The sequence below is a fragment of the Puma concolor genome, chromosome C1 (genome assembly GCF_028749965.1).
Source record: "Puma concolor isolate L17-30 chromosome C1, mPumCon1.1.hap2, whole genome shotgun sequence".
NCBI classification, from domain to species: Eukaryota; Metazoa; Chordata; class Mammalia; order Carnivora; family Felidae; genus Puma; species Puma concolor.
Window position 1 is genome coordinate 23,371,700 of NC_141674.1, and position 14,640 is coordinate 23,386,339.

Below are 14,640 nucleotides of genomic sequence, written 5' to 3' on the forward strand. Positions count from 1 at the left end.
AAATTCGGACTGCGGCCCAGTCCTCTTGGCCTGCCAGGCCCTGGCTCCATCCGGCTCTGCTACTTTCTAGCTGTGGGACCGTGGGCAAGTCATTTAACCTCCCGGTGCCTCCGTAAAATGGAGGTTCTAACAATTCCCACCTCCAAAGACGATCAAGTGCCTGGTGGGCGGGGCTCCAGTGAGCCTTAGTTTGCTGTTTCTGTCATTAAGCCCGGGGGTGTGCGCCCCGCCTCCCAGATCCTGCCCACAGTCCCCGTGGGGGGAGGTGGGGAGGGATGACAAAGACAGATGGAGACTTGACGGCCTCCCATCCCCATCCCCACCCCCAGCTGCCTCAGTCTGCTCCAGCCCTCCGCAATCCTACTGCAGCCCCTTCTAGAATGACCCATCCCTCTCCTCCAAGCAGCCAGGCTGGGGGCGGGGGGGGGGGGGGGGGGGGCTTCCAGCTCCAATGGGAGTGTCTGGAGGCAGGCCTGGCTTCTCGGGGAAGGGGGGGGACTCTGTCTCCACCTCTTTCTTCCCTTCAGGAGGACCCCTCTCCCCCACCCCACTGATGCCCCAGCACTTTCCAGAGCCCAAGCCCAGAACTGCCCTGCCCCAGTGCTGCCCCGGGGCCCCCCAGAGACCCCTTGTCCCGTTCCATGAGGTGGGAGGAGTCATCTGTTTTCAAAAGGCCAAAGGGCTTTTTTTCTACAGTAGAACCCCCAACACGAGGGAACAAGTAACACACTGAACTGGCAGCTGAAGGCACTGGGTTGCTCCCTAGGGTGTAGAAGGCGCCAGGTCCCCATCCCAACTCTGCCACGAGGATGTTGCAACCCCCAGAAGCAGTCCTAGAAGTCAAGTATCTGTCTCCAGTTGACAAGTAAGAAAGCCTGGGGTTATGGCAGGCTACAGCTTGCTCCATGCCACGTGGTGACCGCTTTTATTGCAGAATTCAAAACCTCCTCCTCCAGGAAGCCCTCCCTGACCTCTCCGGGCTCCCTCCTGCAAAGACCCTTTCTGCTGAGAGCTCCCGACATGGCAGGCTGTGCTCAAGTCTACCCCAGGGGTTCATTTTCTCATCGCCACATCCCTGGGAGGTTGGCATGGTTATAGTCCCCATTTTACAGATGAGGAAGTTGAAACAGAGAAATCCCTCACTCAAAGTCACACAGCAGGTGTCTGTCTTTGGAGCCCCTGCCACCTTGGGAGCTAACAGAGAGCAGACCCCTGTGGTGTCCCTGGGTCGGGGCCTGACCTCCAACAGCCCCAGGGTCCCCAGCTTTTAATTTTTATAGTGAGGACAATCTTGCTCTGACAACTCATCATTCAGTCACAGGGTGGCTGGAGGAGTACAGAGCTCCAGGACTGGAAATGGGGGGGGGGGGAGGGGGCAGGAAACACCAGGCCTGGGGGTGGGGCTTCAAAAGAATTCCTTGTGACTCAATTGGTTAAGCTTCTGACTTCAGCTCAGGTCATGATCTTATGGTTCATGAGTTTGAGCCCCCGCCGGTCGGGTTCTGTGCTGACAGCTCAGAGCCTGGAGCTTGCTTCAGATTCTGTGTCTCCCTCTGTCTCTCTGCCCCTCCCCAATTCGTGCTCGCGCGCACGCTCTCTCTCTCTCTCTCTCTCTCTCTCTCTCTCAAAAATAAGTAAATGTTTCAAAAAACAAAAACAAAACAGAATTCCTTGATTGATTTCACCTCCCAGTGGTCCCCAGCCACAGAGTAACAACCTTACAAAAGAACATGAAATCAACATTTGTTGGGTGTTTACTATGTGCCAGGCACTGTACTAGAAGCTTTCCAAGGTAACCTCTTTGGTTTTTGTTAGTCTACCAGTTCTACAGAGGTGGAAACGCGGCACAGAGAGGTTAGCTAACTTTCACAAGGTCACACAGCCCCAAAGGAGTGATCTCCCATCACGGGGAATATTCCAACACGACGAGGTGACACCCAAAATCCCTTCCAGCCCTGAGCTTCTAAGAAAACATGTTTCGAAGCTAAAACTTCCAGAAGCTCCACACTCCGAGCTTTTCTGGGTAGGGACTGAGGTGGCCCTGAAGGCAGCTGTCCTTCAGAATCCCAGACACCTGGTGTCTCAGGAGAGAGGACTCCCCAAAGCAGATGCCCGAAGACACACACACACCCACCCACGCACCATCTGCGGCATGACTGGGACCTGCTATCCCCACAGGCCACCCTGGAAGCCCCACCCCCCACCCCGACCACACACACTCCCTTTCAAGCTGGTGGGCAAACCCAGGGGTCATCTTGTCCCTCCCCTGCCCTAAGCCAGCCACTGCCCATCCGAGCGATGTCCTCAGAGGACCCTGCCACGGAGGCCACTCCTGAAGCCAACCTGGGTGGGGCTCTTCTGGTCCAACCTCGGTCCCTCCTGCCACAGGCATCACCCTCTCCCTCTGTTAGGGCACCTGGGCAGCCGGGCACCATTCATTTACCCTTCGCCTCCGGGGCCAGATGAGACGATGCTCCTCCTGGACAGCCTCCCCCCTGGGAAGATGTGAGGCGTGGAGAGGGGCTCCCCCTCTCCCCTCACCATCTGGAGCCCCTCCCAGTCAAGCCCACCATCTTGCCTTTATCTGCCACTCAGCTTTGGGTCTGAACCACACCCAATCTACCTCACCCTCAGGTTCAGGGAGACCCTACTCACCTCGGACGCCTTCCTTCCCTCCACCCCCTTATGGGGCATGAATTAGATTAGCCTTGTTCCGATCCTGAGGAACAGTGGTTCAGCAGAGGATGGGACTTGCCCAGGGGCATACAGCGAATTCCCCCCCGCCCCTTCCCCTCTGGGCTTCCAAATGCAAAGCATTCTGTCCCACGCCCCTTTTCATTCATCTGTACATCACGCATTTACTCCTGGCTAGGACTCCAGATACCATCTCATTCCTGAGAAAGGCGGTACACCAGCCCCATTTCACAGAGGGGGAAACAGAGGCTCAGGGAGAGGAGCCAGCATGCCCAAGGTCATACCACGAGTCAGTGGGGGTAGCAGGGGTCGAGCCCAAGGCTGTGTTATTTCCACGCCTTTGATTTCAAAATTGGTCTTCCTAAACGGAGCTGAGAAAGTGACCCAGCTGCTAGGATGGGCTGGGTCCCAGTCCCTCCCAGGGACTTCTGCTCACCCCTCCTGGGGGTGGGGGTGGGGGACACATAGGGAGGAGGCATCCAGCCTACCAGACACTATACTCGCCTTGGCATTCAACACTCTCTCTCCCCTCAGTTCAGCCCCCAGATGGGGAAAGCTGATGAGTAGCCTGTCTGTCCAAGAAGCAACCTCTGAGCCTGTCCTTCCCCCCCCTTTTACAGACTGGCCAACTGAGGCCCAAACAGACACACAGGGGCAGAGTCGGCACCTGGCGGTTGCCTGAGAGACCTGGGGAATGAGGGCCAGGCATAGCTCCTAGAGCCAACCAAGGAAACGGGGTCTAGAACCCAGACCAGGCTCCAGACACGTGCCCATGGGGGAACTCACTTGGGACCCAGGTCCCTCAAAGTGGGGAGGAGTCGCCCTTCTTCCCTATACCTCCTTCTGCTCCCCCTAATGGAATTGGGACGGAGCTCAACCCCACAGCTGTGTGGTCACTCAAACGGACACTCAAGGGGTCACTGCCTACATATATACTCGCCTCAACCTGCACCCACTCTGCCCCCCCCTCAAGGGTACATGCCCCCCTGCACAGGGTCATCCACGCCGCCCGGAGCACACACATGCACACACACATTCCGGTGGGGCCAAGCACACACCCACCGCACACGTCCCTCCCAGACACACACTCACCCCCCCAGGCACACACAGCCTCGGCCAACAGTTGCCCAGCCCCGTCCCTGGTACACACCTCCAGCACAATAGGTCACCCCCACAGGATCACCGCACGTTCAGGTAAGGCACGGTGGCACCCCGCCATGTGGCGGACTGCTTCTCATCCTTCACCCGCACACAGCCCACGGGTCCCAACAGCCTTCACAGAGGTGGTCATACACACAGGGTCACCCTCACTCAGCCCCTCAGGTCACCTTCACACAAGTCACCCTCCTCCCCCTCTCCGCCCACCCCCCCCCCCGCCCTCCCCACAGCGACCCTCGGAGGAACCAAACGCACCCCCCCACCGCCGTGCCCCAGGGGGAATCGACCCAATTCCCTAAAAGTGGCCGCGGTCTGGGCACACCCACGAAGCAAAAGCCACGTTCGCTCAAGACCCGCGACACACCCAGCCTGGGCCCCGCGCCCGGAGACCCCTCGCCCGCAGTCGGGCCCGCCCCGCGCCTCTCCACCGGGGCAGGGGACCCCGCACCGCCCGCGGGGCCACTGGGGAGGGGCGCGGGGTCCACGACCCGCGCTCCGGTTCCCGCAGGGCCGCCTGCCGGGGAGGGGTCCCGAGAGCAAGGAGGAGCGAGCCCCCAAAGGCGGGCGGCGGCGGGGACGGCCCCCCCCCTCCAGGCCAGCCTGGAGCTGGGGGGCGGGGGTCGCCCGGGGGAAAAGGGGGGTTGGGGGCATGCGGAGGTCGAGGGGTGCGGGGGCGGGGTGCCGAGTGCAGGGTGGGGGGAACCCGGGACCGGGGGGCGCGAGGTGCCGAGTGCGGGGACCGGGGGCGCGGAGACAGGGGCGCGCGGGGGCTCGGGGGCTCGGGGACCGGGGAGCGCGGGGGACCGGAGGGCGCGGGGACCGGGGCGCGCGGGGGATCGGAGACCGGGGAGCGCGGGGGCCGGGGGCGCGGGGACAGGGGCGCGCGGGGCATCGGGGACCGGGGACCCGGCAGCGCGGGGCCCGGCGCGCGTCACTCACCCCCGCGGCGCGCCCGGCCAGCAGCAGCAGCAGCAGCGGCGGCAGGAGCAGCCCGCGGGCCCCGGGCCCTGCCGCGGCCCCGCTCCCGGCGCCTGCCCCGTGGGCGGCCCCGGCGCGGTGCGGCGGCCCCGGCTTCATGGCGGCGGCGGCGGCGGCGGGCGCCTTTGTTCCCGAGGCGCGGCGCGCGGGGCGGCTGCTCGGCGGCGGCGCGGCCCGCAGGCTGGACCGACGCGCTCCCGGCTCGCGGCTCCCGGCTCGGCGGCCCGGCTCCGCCTCGCAGCTCCGCGCCCACAGCAGCCGCGCCCGCAGGAAGCGTGCGCCGCCGCCGCCGCCGCCGCCGCTGCCGCCGCCGCCGCCGCCGGGCCGCCCCCAGCGCGGGCGGAGCGGGAGGAGGGGCGGGGGGCGGGGCGGGCCGGAGCGCGCCCCCACCCCCCCCCACCCGGACCCCCGCCGCCCTTGCCCCGGACCCCGGCACTCCGTCGGCCCCCGTCACCATCACCCCGCCCCGCCGCCCCCTGCCCGGGCCCTGCGCCCCCCTGCCCGCCCCTTCCCCTTCCCCCCCCCGCCCCCCCCCCCCCGCGCCCCGGCCTTCGCCAGCCCCGCCGCTGTGGCTGCTGCGCGACCTGGGACTAGTGGGCCGCCTTGCTGAGCCGCGGTCGGGAGGAGCACGGGGATCCCGCAGAACGCGCCTCCGAGGGCGGTGGTGAGCGCCGGAAGGAAAGGATCCGCGTGGGAATGCAGGAGGACGGGCCTGGCTCGTTTGAGGGTCTGAGTAGATGGGTGGCATTTGTGTGCTCATTAGCGGCTTCCCCCTAAGGGGGCCGTTCACGTGGCTCTTCCGGGACCCATCACCACCACCGGCCCCAAGCCGGTGGACACAGAGGGCCAGAGGTCACCCAAGTCCAGGGGCTTTGATATCCTCAGGACACCTGCTACCAGGCCTGGACCTCTCTGGGCCTCAGTGCCCCCTCTGCACCCACGAGAGTTGTGGACTTCCGCCCCTGTCACTGGATCCGCCTAGGAAAAGCGGGACAGGCCCGCGGCGGCGCTGCTCCCCCCCCCCCCCCCCCCCCCCCCCCCCCCCCCCGGCAGCTGTGAGGCCCCGGCTCTCTGACCCTCATTTATTTCATGCCTGAGAACCGAGGACCCCCTCCTCCAGTGCGGGTGGTGTAGACGTATGTCCCTGAGTGACAGTGCCTTGCCTGGCCTGTCTCTACTGCCCTCACCTCCTCGGACATTCTATGCACTTTACTTCTTCTTCAAGTCCCCACCACCCAGCACAGGAGCTCCAGGAGGGCAGGGTCTGGGTCATCCAGTTCACTGCTGTATCCCCAGCACTAGCCCAGGACCTGGCACATAGTGGGAGCTCAATGCAAATGTGTTGATTCAATGAATGTGTTTCCCATCCACCTGAGCTCATCCGGCCCCAGGTGTTGGGGGGGGGGGGGGGCACATATTTGTGAAGCCCTGGTCACATGCCAGCATGGCCCCAAGTATTGTACATGGTTGTCTCGTTTCACCCTCTCTCAGCAGCCCCATAAAGCAGGTGTCGTCTGTATCTCCAGTACCTCGATGGGAAGCTGAGGCCCAGAGAGGTGAGGTTATTTGCTAACGATGGCAATCTGCCCCTGTGTCCGGTACCCTGTCCAGGGCGCCTGCTATCAGGAAATGGGAACCAAACTGAGCTGAAACTGGGACAGTTCCCCCAAGAAAAAAAGGAACTAAAACCAGGACAAATGGAGCCAGTAGGGGAGAGGATGAGGATGGGGAGTTGAGCCCAGAGGAAAAGAGTCTGGGGTGCCGGCCATAATCTGGGGTGTTGCGGGGGGAGATGGGACTTGTCCTTCAGGGCCCTGGGGAGCAGGTCCAGAGGACAAACATCAGCTCGGCGTTAGGTTGAGCTGAATTAGAAGTGTGCCCTCAGAGGGAGCGGGAGCCCAGTCCCCAAGGGGTATGTAAGGCCAGGCTAGCTGCCCTTTGGCAGAGATCCTGGACAGGAAGGGAGGGAAGCTTTCCAACTCGGAGATGCGAACATCCCTAGGAATTCTCGAGTCCCAGCCTCTGGAAATCATATCCCCAATTCTGACCCATGGGCACCTTGGGGAGGTGGGTAGAGAGGGGCCGGCGGGGCCCGGGAGGGCAAGAAGGGGTTCCGGTTGAGACGGCACAGCTTGGATTTGAAGACCACTGGCTCTTGGGCGGATCCCAGCCCTGCCGGTTACAAGAAGTGTGACCCTGGAGGACTAGCTTTACCTTTCTGAGCGTTAGCTTCCCAACTATAATATGGAAATAATGACCAGACAGCGTTCGTTCGTTCATTCGTTCGTTCGTTCGTTCTCCAGATATAAATCGAGTGCCCTCGCGTGTCAGGCTCAGGGGCAGGTGTCAGTTCGTGATTACACGTGCTCGGGGTCCGGTAGAGGTGGCCGGGTTGTCAGGGACCTGGTTCCCGGGCTAGTCACCTCCCAGAAGGGCTGCAGACCAGGCCAGGGAACAGACTGGCTCTGAGGAGCTTCCAAAGGGGCAGAGCCAGCAAGGCTGGGGGCGGGGGGAGGACAGTATGAGAAGCCACTGGTCAGGTCAGCTCGGTGTGAGGTGGGACGTGTGAAAATTGCGGCCGGCCACAGATGGCTACTCTTGAGAGGTAGTGAACGCTCTGTCTTGGGAGGTATGCAAGGCTCCGAAAACTAGCTATCGGGGAGGCCATTAGGACAATCTTCCTGCACGGCGTGGGCAGTGGGCATGGCTCATCTTCAGAGGTTCCTGCCGGTTCTGAGACTTCTGGAAGCAGCAGCCCCTCGCCCGTGACTTCCCGAAGAGGTGGGGAGAGGGAGGATCTGGGGGCTGGGCAGGCTAGGAGCGCCACCTGCTGCTGCCAGAGATACGGGTCGCGGGTCGCGGCCGGAAGGGAGTGGGTCTGGGCCCCTGAGGGGCTCACCCTGCTCCTGCTCCCCCCAGGGCTCCCAGATGCTCCCATCCGTCCGCCCTTGGGCACACAGGCCACCCTGCAACCACCTGCCCCACCCCCACCTGTGCCTTCGAGCTGCGTCCCAGAACCTCGGGGTCGCCCTTCACCCACCACCGTCACGATCCACACGGGGAGCCGGCCCACTCGGGCCCCCTGGGCGGCCTCGCTGACCCCCCTCGGGGCGGAGACGGGCAAGCCCCATCTTTGCGCTCCCCAACTTGCCTCGCCGTCTCCCCCGGAAGCGGGAGCACCCCGGAACCCCCGGTGGACGATAGTCACAGAGCTCCGGCAGAGCTGACGACATGCCCGGCGCCGCTCTGAGAAGGGCACCCTGACGACATCCCCACAGAGAGGGCAGGACAGCCGCCCGAGGTCACACAGCTGGGGAATCCTGACCCAGGCTCTGAACAGCCACACAGTAGTGCTGAGTTTGGAGGTATGTCAGGAAGCGTATGGGGAGTGACGGAGTCCCTGAGGGGATTCATACTGTCACATGGACGGACATGACCAAGTCGGAGACGTACGCAGGTGAGCCTGGAGCACCGGGGCCCTGACAGGCGCGCCTAACAGCCATGCGTCACCGCCCCGTCCGCTCAGACCTTTCTCTGCTCTTGGCCTCGACTCTGGGCTCCCGACGGGACAGCCGAGACAGCCGAGGGGACGTGGCAGGCCTCAGCGACGTCCATGACCTCGGCGCCTGAGCCACCTCGTTGACAGCCGCGTCCCCGAGCCCTGGCATATGGTTAGGTGCTCGGTCACGGTCGCCTGACTCTACCGGCCACCCCCCCCCCCCCCCGAGGTCTGGTGACACAGACTGGCTCCTTGTCACCCAACCTTGCTGTGGAGCTGTGATCCACTGAGGACTCACTGCTCGCCAGGCACTGTTCTGAGCCCTTGCCGGCAAAGCTCTCATTGACTTGTCCCCACAGCCCCTGTGACTTGGGGACAACAAACACACTTGCCTCCCAGGGCGCTCACCACGAGGACAGGAGGAGCTGACATTTGGGAGCCCCTTCCATCAACGCCTGCCCCCCACCCCCCGCCGTGAGCGAGCACGACCAATACATTGGCTGTTCACGTTGTCCCCCTTTGACAGTTGGGGAAACGCGGGGGACAGTTGAGAAGCGGGGGACAGGCCCCACAGGACAGAAGAGGGCACGCCGTGCCGTCCCCTGTGGGCCCAGGGCATCTCGTGATGGCTGTCCGCTCCAAGCAGTCCTAGGCCCTGGGGGAGACGTCCCTGTGTCCCCTGGGCCGCCCCTCCTCCCCTGCTGCCTCCCCACCCGCCTTCCTCGCCACCACGTCCAGTCTTGGCGGGATTCAAGATGGAGGCAGGGGCCCAGGCTGGCTTCCGAGAAAGTCCAAGTGGCGGCAGTGCTAAAGTGAGTGACCCCCAAATCAGGAACTGAAACAGGAATCTGGCACAGAGAGAGCTTGGGAGGCTCGCAGTCGGCTGTGTCAGCAAGTAAGAGCCCCACGGGGTGAGCCTCAGCTTCTGGGGGAGTCCTCGGGGCCTGTGGAGGGGCCAGAGCAAGCAGGCAGAGAGGCCTGTGTCCATGAGGGCCTTCATCTGGGTGGGGGGAGCCCCTGCCCCTCTGAGGGCCCTGGCTGCGTGAGGGACGGGCCCGTGCCGTGAGCTTGCCCTGAGTCCTGTGTGTGCTAGGCAAGTCCTTTCAAGATGAGGGGTGGGCGATGCCCCCTGGGCACACAGCTGCCCAGAAGGGGGCAGGATTTGAACTCAGGCCTCTTCTACATCTGTGAGCCGGGAGTTCACAAACTGTGGAGTCCAGAAGGCTCCCCGGAGGCCCGTCAGGGCAGGTGTGGGGGTAAGGGGAGGACTGAGGCAGACGTTGTTTGAGCGGGGCTGACCTTGAAGGTGGGGTGAGTAAAGACGCAGAGACCCTGAGCAGAAACCCTTGTCTGTCCAGGCCTGGCCCAGGTGGCAGGGGTCGGGGGTGGGGGGTGGGGGGTGGGGGGGGTGCTGCTTGAGGGAAGAGAAGGGCTCTGGGGCCTCAAGCTGAGTAGGGAGAAAAATACAGGGTGAGTCCCAGCTCTGTGGGCCTGAAGCCCACACAGTGTGAGGGGATCACAAATACAAAATTTGGAACAAGACTTTGGAGGGGGATATGCAGGCCGGGGGCCCTGATGCTTAAGCTTCATTAAGTTTACAACAAATTTGCCTCTAAATTTGCATGAGTGAGCGGGATCCTGGTCAGGGAGGGGTTAACACCACGCTGAGGGTTTAGGTGTCATGGAGGGAATCTGGGAAGGCCTCATAGTGGTGGTGATGGCAGCAGAGGCTGAGCCCTGCCCAAGAGAATGGCCTCTGAGGGCTTGAGCTCCAGCTCCAGGTGTGCGTGGATGAGGAAGAACATTCTAGAAGCTTGTTCACTGTAACCCAGAAAGAACCGAGCATGCGGGGCCTTGTGTTGTTCTCCCCTACTGCACCTCCCTTCACCTGCCTCTTGTATAAGTGAGAAAACTGAGGCCCAAAGAGGAAGTGACTGGCCCAGGGTCACAGGTTCAGTCTGTGGCAGAACCCCAGGCTGCTTCACTCCCTGCCCTGGGGACTTTCTCTCCCCTACTCCATTGCCCTTGACCAGATGTCCTATTTGCAAAACCTCTCAGCGTGAGACCTATCACCCCACAACCAAGGCCCTCATTCGAGCCCTTCCTTCCATGGGGTGGCCCAGTCCTGGGAGGTCAAGGTCACAGGACTAGGAAATGGCTGGGGATGGCGGGGAGGGGGCTGGCCCAGGGGTGGGTGTTCACACACCGGCCCTCTTCCCAAGGAGGGGAGGGAGAAGACAGGACTGCAGGGATGTGGAGAAAGAGGAGAGAGCAGGAGGGTGGGGGCAGGGAGGAGGGCACTGCCTTTCCAGAAGCCATCCCACGAACACACCCCCGTTCCTGGGAATAAATTGCACATTTGGAGGCATTTTCCTGGAAGAAGAAGAAGGAAAAAAAAAAAAAAAAGCCTCTCTAAAAATATTTTTTCTTTCTCACCTCCTCCTGGGGCTACAGCAGCCCGGCTGGGTGACAGCCAAAGACTGGGGTGCAGGAGACCAACCTGGAGCAGGGCCTCGGGAAGAACTGAAGGGGGGCCAGGAGGCCCCCCTCCCCCTGAGGCCGTGGAATCTGAGCGAGCACGACTGTCACTGAGATATTTGATGTGTCTTGTGTTTCTTGGAGGTTTCGAGGCTCACGGAGACTAGGACCCACACCTCAGCCTCTAGTTCTGGAGTCCCTGAGCAGCCAGGCAGGCTTGGATTGGGAGCTGAAGTTGCCGCCATCCCAGGGCCCGCATTAAGTGTGACACGGGTCCCTGCTCTGTCCCTCACCGTCTGTGTGGCCCTGAGCAGGTCACTTCCGGTCCCCCCCCCCCCCCCCCCCCGGTCCTGGGCCCCAGTCTCCTCCCGCATAGATGGAGCAGGTCTGGGAGGCCAACCTTCATTCCCAGCACCCTGCAGGTGGCCCTGGGGGTGGCCCTGGGATGGGGCCTGGCAGAGGGCAGGTGTGGGGAGGGGCTGAGCACCACCAGCCCGGAGGGGAGGCCTGGGGACTTTGGGGTCAGATCCTGGGTCTGCCACTCCCTGGCCGGTGACCTGGGGCTTCTCTCCTACCCTGGAAGGTACAGTGAGTGACTGTCCCTCTCCAGGGTTTGGGGGAGATGAACAGGGCAGTGCAAGGCAGCACCCGGCTCAGGGCCACACCCACAGCCCCAGCTCAACTGGCCACGGTCTTCCAGTCCTTCCCCACATGGGGCACTCGTGAGGTCAGCGGGCCAGGGGGACCCTCCACTGGGACTGAGAGACAGAGGCTGAGCCCCCTCGGGAACAGGATAGCGGTGGCCTCCCGTGAATCTGTGGTCCCGCCCCCTCCAGAGACACGCATCTCCAGCCTGGGTTCCGAGGAGCCCCGAGAAGTTTCCTGGAGTCCTGGGGAGGGTGGTTCTGTTTCGGGGTCTCTCTCTGCGGTCTTGGAAGTCTCAATGGGGGCTGGGGGCGCTGCTCACAAGGCGGCGAGCGACGGCTAACAGCAGGAGACGCCGGTCCCTCCACCACGGAGACCTCGGCCCGTAGAGCGACTTACGCAGCATGCAGTCCTCGAGAGAGAGCCAGCTGGGGCTGCAAGTGTCCCTGGTGGCCTGGCCTGGAAGTCACCCCCCCCACCCCCACCCTTCCACGGTTTCCTCTCGCGTCCATGCAGCCCTGTCCCACCGGGCAGAGAAGGCGGGAGGGTGAGAACACCAGGAGGCGGGGCCACCTTGCACGCTAACTACCGAGCGCTTCTGCCTTCGCGCTTGAAAGCATCTCAGTTTGGAGGCTAAATTAAATAGCCGCCCTCGCGAAAACCGGAGGCAATAAGAATAATTAATAACAACTCCTATTTATGGCTTACTCTGAGCCCAGCCCTGTACTGCCAACGTAGCCTGTGAAGTAGGCATCGTCCCCATTTTCCAGATGAGAAAAGGGAGGGAGAAGATTCGCAGAGGTCGCACGGGGCCAGAGGACCTGGGGTTCGAAGCAGCGATGAAAAGGTCATGAAAAGGTCATGAAAAGTCTTTAGGGGTTTCAGTTGTCTGAAGGCTTGGTGCATAAGCCAGGGATGTGGTCCCACAGGGAGGCACCAGGGCCTTGGGTCACCTTAACAGAGGCATGCGCTGCCCTCCTCAGGCCCAGCCATCTGACCGCATACCATCCCCGTGAGGGTGGCAGGGCTGGGTTGCCACTCCAGTGACGGTTGGCTCAGAGAAAGTCAGGGACTTGGCAGATATATCCCAGTGAGTCGGAGGCAGAGCTGGGGCCTGTGAGCCAGATTCGCCTGACCATCCCCTGCCATCCCAAGCCAGAGTGAGGGACTAGCTCAAAGCCAGGAGGAGCTGCGGATGGAGGGAAGAAGAGGGGATGCCAGGCCTCTGGTCCCTGGGAGATACTCCACTCCTGAGGCCCTCAAGCCAGGGGAAACCCATCCCAGCCCTGACCTTGGGAGCCTGGAGCCCTTTGGCCTCTCTACTGCTTTCTTTGGGCAGCAGCGCCCTCGTGTGGCTGCAGCTGGTAACTACATGAAGTTCCAGGTTTCCTCGCCCACAACGCTTCCCCTCTCCGGGGCCTCACCTTTCTGCAACCCACCCCCTCGACAGAAGACAGCTATTCCTGGGGCTAACCAAAGGTGGCGTGAACAAGAAGCCATGGATAGAGCCCTGGGCTTGAGGTCAGGAAGCTTCAGATAAAATCCTTATTTGGTTATTGACCGATTCGTCGTAGGGCTGGCGTCTCAAACTCCTCATCCGTTTAATGGGCTGATAATGTCTCCCCAAACTTACCCTCCAAGGCTTTCATGAGGATTGAGGAATCACAAATCTGAATAGACTCTGTGAACCGTAAAGCGTAAAGCGCTGCGACCAGGTGAAAAGATCACTATCTACACTGTGTTGGGAGAGACCAAGGTCGCTGATGGCTGGCTGGTGGCAGCCTGGGGACGTCACATCCTTGCGCAGAAATTGGGAGGCGGCCAATGAGGAGGTGAATGTTGAGCCCAGGATTGAAACTCGGGCCTGCAGAGGAAGGGGTCTGCCCCGGGCCCACCCCCTTCACGATGCACCAAAGGAAGTACCCTCGGGCCCTGCATCAGATCCCAGACCTGTCCAAACCCATTCCTTGCAGGACCCGTGTGAGGAACGTAAGAACCATCTCTGGTGCAGACAGAGCTGGTTCACAGCCAATGGCTTTATCATGTAAACTTCTTCACGGGGCGGACAAGGGCGGTTGGCGTCACCCGAACCTGTGCGCAGACGCCGGAGGAGTGGGGTCAAAGGCAAAAAGGTGACAGATACCGTTCGTTACACCAACGTGCTGGGCATGATGCCAAACGACATCGTTTCACTCCGTCCTCCCAATCAACCTTTGACGTCGCTTCTGCTTGTTCCCTCCTTTCGCGCGGAAGGACCCGGGGCCTCAAGAGAGGACACCGGTGACCCACACGCAGTTGGGATGAACCCCCCGTGTTTGTCTGACTTTCTGGAAGCCCCCTCCCCCCGCCCCCCAGGCCTCAGAGACACAGGCTTGGACAAGAGGTGCTGGGGAGGAGAGCCAGTCATGCTTCCAACCGAGTCCTTGGCTTTGCCACCACGAAGAAACACCGAGGCAAGACGTCTCGCTAAATGCTAAGAGGAAAAGCGGGAGGAAAACCCTGGCCGAGTACAAAGGATACACGATCCAGGTGGAAAGGACGACAACCAGCATTAGGCGAGCGAATGCCCAGACGTGCCAGGCACCAGACGCAGGGTCATCGGCGGTTCCAGGTCACACACCTCCAGGTGTTCCTCCAATCTGTTTTTTATAATAAGAGCTTTTTTACTATTTTTTAATTTTTTCAAGTTATTTGAGACAGCGACAAACAGCAGGAGAGCGCGCACAAACGGGGGAGGGGCAGAAAAGAGAGAGAGAGAGGATCCCAGGCAGGCTCGGCACCGTCAGCACAGAGCCCGGTGCGGGGTTCAAACTCACCTGAGAGGAGAGAAGAGTAGGATGCTCAACAGACTGAGCCACCCAGGCGCCCCTCCTCCCATCTTCTAGAAGAGGAAACGGGGCCGGGGCGCAGACAGATGATGTTACTCGCCTCAGGTCACAAAGATGGCGGCCAAATGGGAGAAATCCACACCTCCCACCTGGCCGGCTTTGCACACTGCCTCCGCGAGGGTCTAGTGAAACCCGAACCACTGAACAGCCCTGACTTTCCAAGCCGTGAAGGGAGAACCACAAATTCTTCTCACCACCTTCGATGGCCAGGGAGGAATTCGGTGAGAAGCGAAGCGACACCCACAGGCACAGCGGAGGGGACCCAGACTTGAGCCTGGTCTGTCCGACTCCGGAACCGGG

General features: G+C 61.8%; 1 protein-coding gene across 1 annotated transcript in view; it reads right to left on the minus strand.

Moving 5' to 3' along the window:
* The window catches only part of SDC3 (syndecan 3), a 38,693-nt gene extending 30,630 nt beyond the window's left edge, over positions 1–8,063 (minus strand). The window contains exons 1-2 of the mRNA XM_086715164.1: positions 7,982–8,063; positions 4,792–5,246 (exon numbers count right to left, since the gene is read on the minus strand). Of these exons, the coding sequence (XP_086571290.1) occupies positions 4,792–5,246; positions 7,982–8,063 (537 nt within the window). The remainder of the gene's footprint in view (positions 1–4,791; positions 5,247–7,981) is intronic.
* Between the last annotated feature and the right edge of the window lie 6,577 nt (positions 8,064–14,640).